Below are 12,218 nucleotides of genomic sequence, written 5' to 3' on the forward strand. Positions count from 1 at the left end.
TTTGGAACTATGAATGTTTATTTCTTTTCCATAGGTTGCAACAGGTTTGAAGTGACCCTAGAGAAATCCAATAAGAACTTCTCCAAAAAGATTCAGCAGGTAGGCAGTGATAGTGGTTGCTATAACAATATTTGATTTATATGAGATTTTGTCAAAGCTGGGACTTTGGTCATGTTATTTATGAGCTCTTTGAATCTTTTTTCTTTCTTTCTATTGATGCAGAGATCTCTGCCCATATGTCACATGTCCAAGATCCTCTTTCACAAGCAGAAACTGTGAATGCATGTTAAAAAATAAGTCAAGGCCCCGTAACTGGTACAGGGTCCCCAGTGCCTTTTTAGTGTTGTTGTTGAAGGAATATTTGCTAAGTCTTGTCAAAAACGTTTAATTGGGTCTAATGATTTGCTGTTTTCCAGATCCATGTGGTTTCCCAGTTTAAGATTTTGGTCAGCCTGTTAGGTAAGAAAAGGGGTTGCATTTGTATTTCAAGTGTCAAAAAACAAAAGCTGTGACCTAATGAACTCTTTCATGGTTAATGTAATTGAAATTCCCTAACAGTAACCTAACATGGTCCAAACCAGATACAGAAGGGTACATGGGTAATAAAGGTGACAGCATCCCCCCAAATTTGAACTCTCTTCTTCAAGGAGTCTCACTTTATTGATTTATTCATTCAACCTTTCATTCAATAATTGATCAAATATTTTTTGAGCCCTCCTCTATGCGATACATAGACAATACATTAGGGACACGAAGTTCAGTGAGATATGGTTCCCATCGTCAATACTTGCATTATGATAATTCATGATACAATGTGGTAAGTTATAGTGGAAATTTATAAAAAGTGTGATGGGATCTTAATCACGGAAGGGACTGTCCTGTCTAGTGAATGACTAGAATTTTTTTTTTTAAATCAGTTTCTTGACCTTATCTGTCTGCATTACTTGCTTTTGTAATTTCCTAATGAATTTTCCCTTTTACTATGCCCTTATTATTTTTAATTATTACTTTATTCTTTTTTTTTTTTTTTACAAAATTGACCTGAATCTTTTTTTTTATTTTTTATTTCCTTTTTTTTTTAAAAAATACATTCAATCACATTATTTAGCTTACAAGGTGATCATTTCAGTATGTGAACATTTCTCTCTGGTCGAGTTGATCAAAATATAACAACATTACCTCCCTGTCTCAACAATGCTGTCTTCATATCTCACCTCCAAATGTTCTTCCCCAGGCCCCACTCCTCCACACACACCACATCTGGCATTCACATCCACCTCTTGTGTTTGTATATCCTTTAGCCTGTCAATTTCAGTTATAGAGTGCGGACATTCGGTATATATTAAGTGGGGACATACCGTGTCTCTCCTTCATAGCCTGGCTTGCTTCACTCGTGAATGACTAGAATTTTGACAGGAAGGGGACCAGCAGTTAGCGTAATGGCTATGTCATTGGACTCCCATGTAATTGACCATGGTTGGAGTCCCGGACCCCATAGCTTAAACTCACGTCGGACGCGTGTGTGTGTGTACCCAAGATCCCGAGAGGAGAATGGAGGAGAAGGGATTGCGGCATGGCCATCCCCCCTGGGGGGTGATTTCTCGCTTTCTGTCTCTCTGTCTTTCTGGTGAGTGCATGCTCCCTATAGCAAAAACCTCTCAAAAAAAAAAAATTTCTATAGGACGAAAGAGGTGGACAGACCAGTGTAAGGGAGAGGGAACGACTTGAATACAGGCCCTGGGGTGTGGTGGTACCTGGCAGGTAGTTAATTGTGGCCACACCTGGGATACGTGGTGGAGGATATCAGGTATGAGACAGATCAAGAAGGGTAAAAACCTTGTTGAAAAGCTATGGTTTCATGGAAGGCAGCCAGAGTAACCTTTTATTGACAAGCAGAGGGCTAGAGACTTGCCTCATACTCTGTATGTTCAACCCGGAAAGGAGGGCAAAGAGAAGAATCTTTTTTTAGAGATTTTGGCTGTAAGGTACATGCACTTGTCAGACAGAAAGTGAGAAACTCCCCCCCTCCCCGGGGGGATGGCCATCCTACAATCCCTTCTCCATTCTCCTTTTGGGATTTTGGCCACACATGTACATGTTCCCTGTGTGAGTTTCAAGCCTCCGGGTCAGGGACTCGAATTACAGTCGACAACGTGGGAGTCCAGTGCCTTAACCACCATGCCACCTGCTGGCCCTAAGCAGAATCTTTTAAACTTAGTTCCTAAGCCCACAGATGAACACTTAAGATAACTAAATCTTCATGACTAGAACTAGATAGGAGATCTGGGTGAAATTACTATTTTGCTTCTTTGCTAGAAAAGAAATCCCTACCGTGGGTTTGTACAGAATTCACAGGGGCTAGGACCACTACATGGCATAATGGCTATGTTGCTTGACTCCAACAGTTGACTGCAGTTCGAGTCCCAGACTTGGCAACTTAAAACTCATGCTGGGCTCTCGTGCTTGTGCATGCAAAATCCTGAGAGGAGAGTGGAGGAGAAGGGATTGTAGCGTGGCCATCCACCCTAGGGGGTGATTTCTTGCTTTCTGTCTCTCAGTCTCTTTCTGTCTCTCCAGTGAGTGCATGCACGCCCTATAGCAAAATTTCCTCTCTAAAAAAGAGAATCCATAGGGAATTTCCTTTCTCTAACTGGAAACCAGCCACATAAAGCTGTCAACCTAAGTAGCTTTGAAAAAGCCATTTCTTATACAGAAATTCCATATCACATTTCCAGAGTTGAGGACAGAGTAGAAGAGTGCTTTGGAAGTGAAAGCTCTTTTATGCAAGACAGCCCAATTCTTTAAGGACCAAAGTACTCAGATTCAGAGATTGAGTGACCTCCTACGAGTTTTATACCAGTAATAACGTGGAATGAATTACTGTTAGTGAAACTGAAGGTACATCTTCAACCAATGCCTGCTATTTGGTTCTTCTAGACATTACACAGTTACTTTGTTGTCTTGAAGGTGTCAATACTAGAGAACCGTGATTGTTTATAGTGACGTTTACTTCCTCCCAAACAGAAAATAATATTTATGTCCATGACCTGTTGACCTTTCAACAAATCACTACAGTGTCAAAGGCAAAGGGAGCATCACTGTTCACGTGTGACCTCCAGGTAAGTGCAAGGTGAACCTTGGCTTTGTGCTTTAACTGGTGGTCTTCCCTACCTCATCCCCACTAGGTAGGATCACTTTGATGATATAAACTCAGCAGACACCACAGAGAATATTTGGTTTTGGATTGCATTAGAGACATTAAACTCCTTTAGCATTTGGTATGAAGTTTGCATTCCTATGCATGTGTTAATATGAACACCAGACTAACCAGTGACAGGAGACAGCTAACCAAAGGTAGAAAAGGCAAGCAAAATCATCACAATATTATGAACAAAATTATAAGACATTAAGCTGACTCTTACTCTAAACAGGTCACTGTGGTCTTTGTCTTTAGAGCATTTTCATTGTTCAGAAAAGTCATTTCTTTGACTAGTTTCATTGCCTAGTGGTTAAAGAGCCGGATCCCACATGACCACTACAGTTTGAATCTCAGTGGTAGCTTGAAAAACATGCCAAGTGTATATCTGTGTGTGTGTGTGTTTGTGTGTGTGTGTGCTGCACACATTCCCTGAATCCCAGTAGGATGGAGAAATGGAGGAGAAGGGATTGTGGCATGACCATACCCCATTGGAGGGTGTTCTTCCACCCTCTACCCTCTCCGGTCTTCTTATCTATTCCTGGTGAGTGCATATACACTCTGGCAATTATAAAAAAGACATCTCTCCAGATTTTTGCCAGTTCATCATTTTTTTTTTTTTAATTTTGAGAGTTTTTTGGTTTTTTTGCTATAGGGTGTGTTTGCTTGCCAGAGAGACAGAGGAAGGCAGAAATTGAAAAAGCCATGCTGTAATCCCTTCTCCTCCATTCTCTGGGATTTTGGGTATGCATGCACATGTGCCTGGTGTGATTTTCAAGCCACCAGATCGAGACTCAAGTCGTGGTCGGCCATGTGGGAGTCCAGTGACATAACTGTAACCCCATCTGCAGGCCAGTTCATCATCTTTACATTCTTTAAAATCTGACTCACCTCTCTACTCAACTCTGGTTACTTTTTAGTATTTATGGTCTGTGTTGATACTACATTGTTTCACACTTTGGAATTTTCTTTTTCCCGGTCTTTTAAAGAATTGAAAGTAGGCCTTCTGTCACTGGTACATGCTAATCTCTACCCTGGCATGTATTGACCGCTGTGAGCAATAAACACTTGGGCGGGAGAAAGGAAGCAGTTATATAGGGGAAGTCCTGCCCTGGAAGTTTCTTCTCTTTATTTTTGAATGTTTATGTGGTTCACTGGTGCTAGGGTCTTTGACAGCCCTTGAGGAGAAAGTGTTCTTTAGCCAGTTGGTCAGAGTACATCTTAGAGAATGGTGTTTTGCTCAGCACTCCTGGCAGCCTGACTTCATATTACAGGGGGTTTCAGACTAGTAGCCATGTCAAGGTAGGAAATCTCCAGTCCAGCTGTCACTCAGAGTCACATGCACATCCTCATCTGCCCTGGGTGTCTCTCCTCAGCACACAGAGACAGGAGAGGAGGTGTTGCGGATGTGCGTTGCTGTGAAGAAGAAGCTGCAGCTCTATTTCTGGAAGGACAGGGAATTCCATGAATTGCAGGTAAAGTCCACTGTTCCCTGGTCTGTGGGTTGGGTAGGAGCTGTTGCTATCATTGACCTACACCTTGAAAGATTTCCTGTTCAGTTCTAGCAAAGTTCAGAACCCCAGTCTTACAGCTTTCCTTGGAAGAACCCTCCGATATAAGTACATGAGAGTTTGCTCATAATCTCTTGTAATATAATCTTTGTGCTTCTACAGATTGGTTTATTTCTGTGTGGGTTTTCACCCTTACCAAGTGTACTTTGTCCAGGACACAAATGACCTACATTTTTGTTAAGGGTAGTTTCCTGGCCTTGTGCTTGGAGAATTGTGCTCACATGAGGGTAAGGGTTATTTTCAGAATGGAGGTAGAATAATAGGGAGGTCATTTTTCCTGTTTTTTCTTTACTGGCTTTTAAACTGAATTCTTGCTGTCTTTCTTCAGGGGGACTTCAGTGTACCAGATGTGCCCAAGTCCATGGCATGGTGCGAAAATTCTATCTGTGTGGGTTTTAAGAGAGACTACTACCTAATAAGGGTAAAACTTCATTATTTTGCAAATATCATCTGTTTACCTTGGGGAGATGATTATTTGCTTCTGACTTACAGATCAAGAGACCATCTTCGGTAAAGCCATGGGCATAACAGAGTTTGTGCTTGTTTGTATATTTAGTTACTTTTTGGGCTTTTAGAATTTTCCAGAAATAAAGTGGCTATGACTTAAGGCAACAGAGGCAACTCTCAGTTCTGCTTTAGTTTTCCATGCACGTATCAAATCTGACAGCCAATGAGAGCTGGTTGCCTTTGCCCAACAGCCTTGTCTTGGACGACTATCCTAAGACTTCAGTGCTCAGAAATTCCAAACTAATTTTAGGATCCACTTAAATACTGTTAAGACTTTGAGTTATCTGCCCCCCCAAAATCTTTTAGTATATTTGTTTTAGAAATTATTTCTGTATTTTTAAGTTCAAAGGCCATATGTATTTATTATATTTTTTTTTCTTTTTTTTTTGGAGAGATTTTCGCTATAGGGCGCGTGCGCTCGCCAGACAGACAGAGAGAGACGTAGAGACAGAAAGCGAGAAATCACCCCCCAGGGGGGATGGTCACGCCGCAATCCCTTCTCCTCCATTCTCCTCTCGGGATCTTGGGCACGCACGCACATGCGCCCGGCGTGAGTTTTAAGCCACCGGGTCCGGGACACGAACCGCGGTCGACTACGTGGGAGTCCAGCGACATAGCCATTATGCTAACTGCTGGTTCCCTGTATTTATTATATAAAATAACATGTAGATAGGGAAATAAAGAAGTACAAATCATCCATAATCTCCCACTTAGAAACAGCACTTTTTTTTTGAGAGATTTTCACTGTAGGGCGCGTGCGCTCGCCAGACAGAGACATAGAGACAGAAAGCGAGAAATCACCCCCCAGGGGGGATGGTCACGCCGCAATCCCTTCTCCTCCATTCTCCTCTCAGGATCTTGGGCACGCATGCACACGCGCCCGGCGTGAGTTTTAAGCCACTGGGCCCGGGACACGAACCGCGGTCGACTACGTGGGAGTCCAGCGACATAGCCATTACGCTAACTGCTGGTTCCCATAGAAACAGCACTTTTGATGAGTGGCTTTCTCCTGTTTATAAAAATATCATATTAGGGGACCAGCAGGTGGCATGGTGTTTAAAGGCCCTGGGCTCCCACATGGCTGACCGTGGTTCAAATCCCAGACCTGACAGCTTGCTTTTTCACTTTCCCTCTCTCTCTGATCAAACTGGAAAATAATAATAATAAATAAAGTTAAATAAAAATAATTCTTTAAAAAAATACCATGTTAGACTGTTTTATAACCTGCTTTTTCTTCTCTTAAAATAAATAGTAAGTACCCACATTTCTTTCTTCCACATGCTTACTATATGTAGAAATGATTAATATGGCATTCATTTCATATTGGGTCGTCTGAGAAGTCATGACGCATTTTTGCATAGAAAAATACGTCATGACTTTTCTGACAACTCAGTAGAATAATCTGTATCTACTAACGTCATACCCCCTCTCAGTCCAGGCTGGACAGTTCTGGAAGGCCTTCTCCCTACCCCTCTGTGAGCTCTTTATTGTCTATCTTATTAATATGTTTGTTCTGTACTCATATTATAGAAATATCTTAATTTTATCAGCATCAGAGTTGCAAGCTCCTGGAGGAGTCGCTGTCGTGCGATTGACTAAATAGCAACCAGGTACAGAGATGCTGAGAGCAGTCTGCAGCAGGCGGGGGACGGAGCCAGAGGTGGAGTGGGGCTCTGTCTTCTGTTTGCCTTGCGAGCTGCCTTCACCTTCTTAAATGTGGAGTTTTCTGAGGGTGGGAACTCTTGCCTTAGGACCAAACTGTTCACAAGTTATTTATCTACATACAGTCAAATTAATTCTTTTTGGTATGCAGTTCATGTTTTGACAGATGCCTAGAGTTGTGTAACTAACATCACAATCGGGAACCAGAATGATTCCTTTACCCCCTAGAATTCCTTCACAGTGCCCCATTTGAAGGCATTCCTCTGCCAGCTCCCAAACCTGATACCCAGTGGTCTATTTTTGCTATTTTAGAATACCATGTAAATGGAGTTGTAGGGAATTTGCATACCTGTGTGTCTTTTATTTACTTTTATTTCTGCTATAGGGTACATGTTGTTGCTAGAGATAGAGAGAGGGGGAAAGTGAGAAATCGTCCCCCCGTTGGGATAGCCACTCCACAGCCCCTTCTCTTTTTCCACCAACACGCATGCGCGCGCACACACACACACACACACACACACACACACACAGTGTGTTTTTCAGGTTGCCAAGTCTGAGACTAAAACCAGACCTTGAACTGCACAGTCAGCCATGTGGGATCCAGATGCCTTAACCTCTACACCATCTACTAGTCTTATGTGTGTGTCTTTTGTTTGTTTGTTTGTTTTCGAAACAGAAGGAGAAGGAAAAATAAAGGGGGAGAGATTGAAAGGGTTTTTTTGGTTTTGTTTTTTTGAATTTTTGGCACAAGGCATGTGCATTCACTGAAGAGAGAAAGTGACAAATCATCCCCTCAGTGGGAATGGCCATGTCACAGTCCCACCTCTTCCATTCTTCTCTCAGAATTTTGGGCATGCATGTACACATGCCTGGCATGTTTTTTTAAATCCCCGAATTCGGGACTTGACTATGGAATAGGCCATATGGGATCCATTACCTTAACCAACACACCACCTGCTGGTTTATGATAAGCATTTTTGACAAGGTTTAACCATTAAAGCTGTCTCTTCCCAGTCTCCCAGTTAGCTAGGATTACAAGTGTGTGGTCTAGGATCTGAACTGCGGCCTCCCATGTTTTCTTTTAAATTTTTTCAATATTTAGGTCTTTATCTCCTTAGTTTATTCCTAAGCATTTTATTATTTCATAGCTATCGTAAATGAAATTGTTTTCTTAATTTCTCTATTAGTTTGTTTTTAGTGTTGAGAAATGCTGGATTTTTAAAAATTATTTATTTAATTTTATTTATTTTTAGGTTGTCAGGAAAGTCATGACATACTTTTCTTTCTTTTATGACATATTTTTCTGTGCAAAAATGTGTCATGATTTTCCTGATGACTCATTATTATTTTAAAAATTTGCTACGGGGGGGACCAGTAGTTAGCGTAATGGCTATGTCACTGAACTCCCACGTAGACGACTATGGTTCGAGTCCCGGACTCAGTGGCTTAAACTCATGCCGGGCGCATGTGCGTGCATACCCAAGATCCTGAGAGGAGAATGGAGAAGGGATTGTGGCGTGGCCATCCCCCCTGGGGGGTGATTTCTCACTTTCTATCTCTCTGTCTCTCTCTGTCTGTCTGGCGAGCACATGTGCCCTATAGCAAAAACCTCTCCAAAAAAAGAAAAAAAAATTTGCTACAGGGTGTACGTGCTCACCAGAAAGAGACAGAGAAAATGAGAAAGAAAGCAAGATGCCCAGTCTGAGACTCAAACCGCAGTCACCCATGTGGGAGTCCAGAAACCCAATCACCATGCTACCTGCTAGCCTCATTATTGGTTTCTCTAGGTTTGGGGTTTTTCATGGCTCTGGCTGGGAATGCTGGGTGACTCAGTTTGTATCTTCCTGTAGGTGGATGGAAAGGGGTCCATCAAAGAGCTCTTCCCAACAGGAAAACAGCTGGAGCCCTTAGTTGCACCTCTGGCAGATGGAAAAGTGGCTGTGGGTCAGGATGATCTCACTGTGGTGCTCAACGAGGAGGGGATCTGCACGCAGAAATGTGCCCTCAACTGGACAGACATTCCCGTGGCCATGGGTGAGACCAACAGTAGCTGCTCTTCCCCACTTTTGCTGGGTCGTGTGCCATCCTGCATGGCGGAGTCCCTTTCACAGCTTTAGTAGACTCGTTTAAGTTGTCAGTCACCAGCCACTCTCAGTTCCCCTTCTTCTAATAGGTGATGTTTTAGGGTCATTAAAAATGGGGCAGTCTAGTTTTTGCAGGAAGTTGACATTTGCTTCCAAGAAAACATAACAAAAATGTACATTTTAGGAAGTAATTGTCTATTGCAAGTATTTTTTTCTTTTTTGAGGGAGTTTTTGTTTTTTTTAAGAGAGAGTTTTTTTTTTTAAGGGAGAGTTTTTTTAATATAAAGAATTATTTTATTTAACTTTATTTATTTATTTTAATTTGACTAGAGAAGCACAGAGAGAGAGGAAGAGAGTGATAAAGTGAGAAAAGAAGTCGCCAGGTCCAAGACTCTAACTGCAGTCAGCCATGTGGGAGTCCAGCGCACTTAACCACCTGCCAACTACCTGCCAGCCCTGAGAGAGAGATTTTTGCTATAGGGTATGTGTGCTCGCCAGAGAGACAGAGAAAGGAAGACAGAAAGTGAGAAATAACCCCCAGAGGGATGGCCATACCCCAATCCTTTCTCCTCCATTCTCTTGGGATCTTGGGCACATACGCACACATACCTGGTGTGAGGTTTAAGCTGTCAGGTCCAGGACTTGAACCACAGTTGACTATGTGGGAGTCCAGCGACATAGCCATTATGCCATCTACTAGTCCCTGTCCATTGTTATTTTAGTTTCATAGTTTATTTTCTTCTATCTTCTTTGTAATGGTTTTATTGTGTCTTCTGTCAAATAGACTATGTTTGGAAAGAGGTGGAAATTCCTTATTTCTGTTATACATGTAGCTCATATTGAAGGATTTTTGAGATGGTGGTTATTGCTGTTTTTTGTTTTGTTTTTAAATATGCTAGAGGGTGCATGTGCTTGACTCAGAGAGACAGAGAGAAGGAACATGAGAATGCAACCCCCATGAAGGATAGTTGTGCCACAATCCCTTCACCTCCATTCTTCCTTTTGAGATTTTGGGTATAAGCGCCCGGCATGTTTTTTAAGTGTATAGGTTCCAGACTTGAACTGCACATTCTGCCATGTGGGGTCCTGCCACCTTACCCACCACCAGCTGGCCTGCTGCTGTTGTTTTTACACGTTAGAGGTACAGGCAGCATCTAAGTGTCAGTCTCTGTCCTCATATTAGTGTTTCCGTTTCTATGCCCACTTTAGGCTCCCAGAACTATAGGTGTTACCTGAAGCAGAACCACCCAGGCAACATTTTATTTTCAGTCAAAAGAATAAGCATTATTCCAGGAGTTCCTTCTGTGAAATGAAGTATATAGACATGCTTTCTGACTTTAAGGACTCTAGCTCTGGAGACAAGGATTACATCTTGGTTAAAGAGACAGAATAAGGCACTGATAAGGTATTAAACAGGTTGAGTTAAAATTCAGCAGTTCACAGAAAGGAAATTTTATGGTTTAATTCAGCAAGTGCTGTTCTTAGCACTAGGGGCTGACCTCATGGAAGACAATTCCTCCACGGACTGGGGATTGAGTTGGGAGGGGGTTGGTCCTGGGATGACTCAAACGCACCACATCCCCCAGGGACCCTATGTCTACCACTACTGCATTGCAGCATACAGTGAAACAGTCACACAGCAATAGGGGTCACACTATGAGAATCCAGTACCGTCACTGATCCAGCAGGAGCCAGAGCCTGGGTGACGATGCCAGCAATGGGGAATGCCTGCAAACACAGACAAAGACTCTTTTGCTGTCCTCATTGCATGCCTGGTGCAGGGGTGGTGATGGTGGTGGTGGCGGGGCGGGGGCAGCAGGCTGTAGACTGGTGCTCCTCCGCAGCCAAGGAGTTAGGGACCTCTGGTTTAATTACTGAGGAGGAAGATTCATTAGGAAATGTATTCATTAGGAAATGCCAGGCAGGGGGTTTGGGATCTGACTTGTAGAAAAATTCCCATTCATTCAAAGCAGAGAGTAGTTTGAAAAGTAAGTGGAAATCAGAAGACCTTTTGATTTGTCTGTGGACATTCCAGAGACCAGCTTGGCTGAAAAAGGTAGTGTGAATTACGAAGGAAGAAGATAGGGCCAGGTGTGAGAGGTCCATGAGAAGCTCTGAGATGCCAATGGATTCCTCAGTGGTAGAACGTCTTCATAAAAGCATCATGTTCTAGGGTGGAGATTCTGATGGTGGTTAGAGATGTATAGACCAAAAGGAAGATAGGTTGAAAGGGCAGCAATTTAGAAGGTATAGGCTTATGCATATGAACAAGCCTCATGAGCAACTGGTTTCATGGTATTCTAGGGACCTAGTTTTCCCTTCGGAAGAGGAGCCTTGGGAGATGCGATGAAGATGTGTGTGACGTACGTGAAGTGTGTCTGCGGCTCCCCAGTAGCACCCCAGTGCCTTTAGCAGTGCTTCTCAAGAACATTTCTGCGCCGTAACATTCTGAGGCACTCCTCACTTCCCAGTGCTTCCATAGTCGGGTCAGGTCTGTCATGGCACCCTGTCACTCTAGATGCAGCGAGTGGTGTCTCTGTCCTCTTAGAAGCTCTGGGAGACTTGTATCTTGATCCACTTTGAAACCTTACTACGTAGTGCAGTGCTCGAAAATCCAAGCCTCTTAGGAAATGCTTGCTGAATGACTGAATCATTATGCACCAGCCACTCTGTGGCAAGTTCTAAAGATGTAAAAGACCCAGGCCATCTCTGTTGTCACAGTGAGGGGGAAACTGAAGAAATAAGATATGACAGCCAAAAGAGGTTTTTTTTTGTTTTTTGTTTTTTGTTTTTAACAGGTTATCTTTTTTATTAAATCAGACCTTATTCAAGTAAGCCAGATTTTAAAAAGAGAAAATATTTGATGTATTTATATAAGTTAGCACTAAAGAAAATTGTACTGACTTTTCAAAATGGGGCCAGCATTAAAAAAAAAAGAAAACTGAATAACATGCTTTTTAATTAGTAAGATGAAAAATACCAGTATAACAATAGCAACAGCACGAAAAATGATACAGAGCTGCCCCTGTAACCTAGTCTTTAAGGAAGCTGGTTCCGGGGACCAGCAGTTAGTGTAATGGCTATGTCGCTGAACTCCCATGTGGTCAACTGCAGTTCAAGTTCTGGACCCGGTGGCTTAAACTCAAGCCGGGCGCGTGTGCTTGCATGCCCAAGATCCTGAGAGGAGAACGGAGGAGA

At 42.6% G+C, this 12,218-nt stretch overlaps 1 protein-coding gene across 2 annotated transcripts in view; it reads left to right on the forward strand.

Annotated features, from left to right (window-relative positions):
- Window positions 1-12,218, forward strand: part of VPS39 (VPS39 subunit of HOPS complex) — a 55,416-nt gene that overhangs the window by 22,182 nt on the left and 21,016 nt on the right. Inside the window, exons 3-8 of one of the 2 annotated variants that reach the window (XM_006158652.3) lie at window positions 35-99; window positions 417-459; window positions 3,025-3,119; window positions 4,573-4,671; window positions 5,096-5,188; window positions 8,787-8,970. In XM_006158652.3, the coding sequence (XP_006158714.1) occupies window positions 35-99; window positions 417-459; window positions 3,025-3,119; window positions 4,573-4,671; window positions 5,096-5,188; window positions 8,787-8,970 (579 nt within the window). The remainder of the gene's footprint in view (window positions 1-34; window positions 100-416; window positions 460-3,024; window positions 3,120-4,572; window positions 4,672-5,095; window positions 5,189-8,786; window positions 8,971-12,218) is intronic. The other variant, XM_027775796.1, reaches the window with a different exon arrangement.

Source organism: Tupaia chinensis, unplaced genomic scaffold (assembly GCF_000334495.1).
Source record: "Tupaia chinensis unplaced genomic scaffold, TupChi_1.0 Scaffold000605_1, whole genome shotgun sequence".
In the NCBI taxonomy this organism is placed as follows: domain Eukaryota; kingdom Metazoa; phylum Chordata; class Mammalia; order Scandentia; family Tupaiidae; genus Tupaia; species Tupaia belangeri.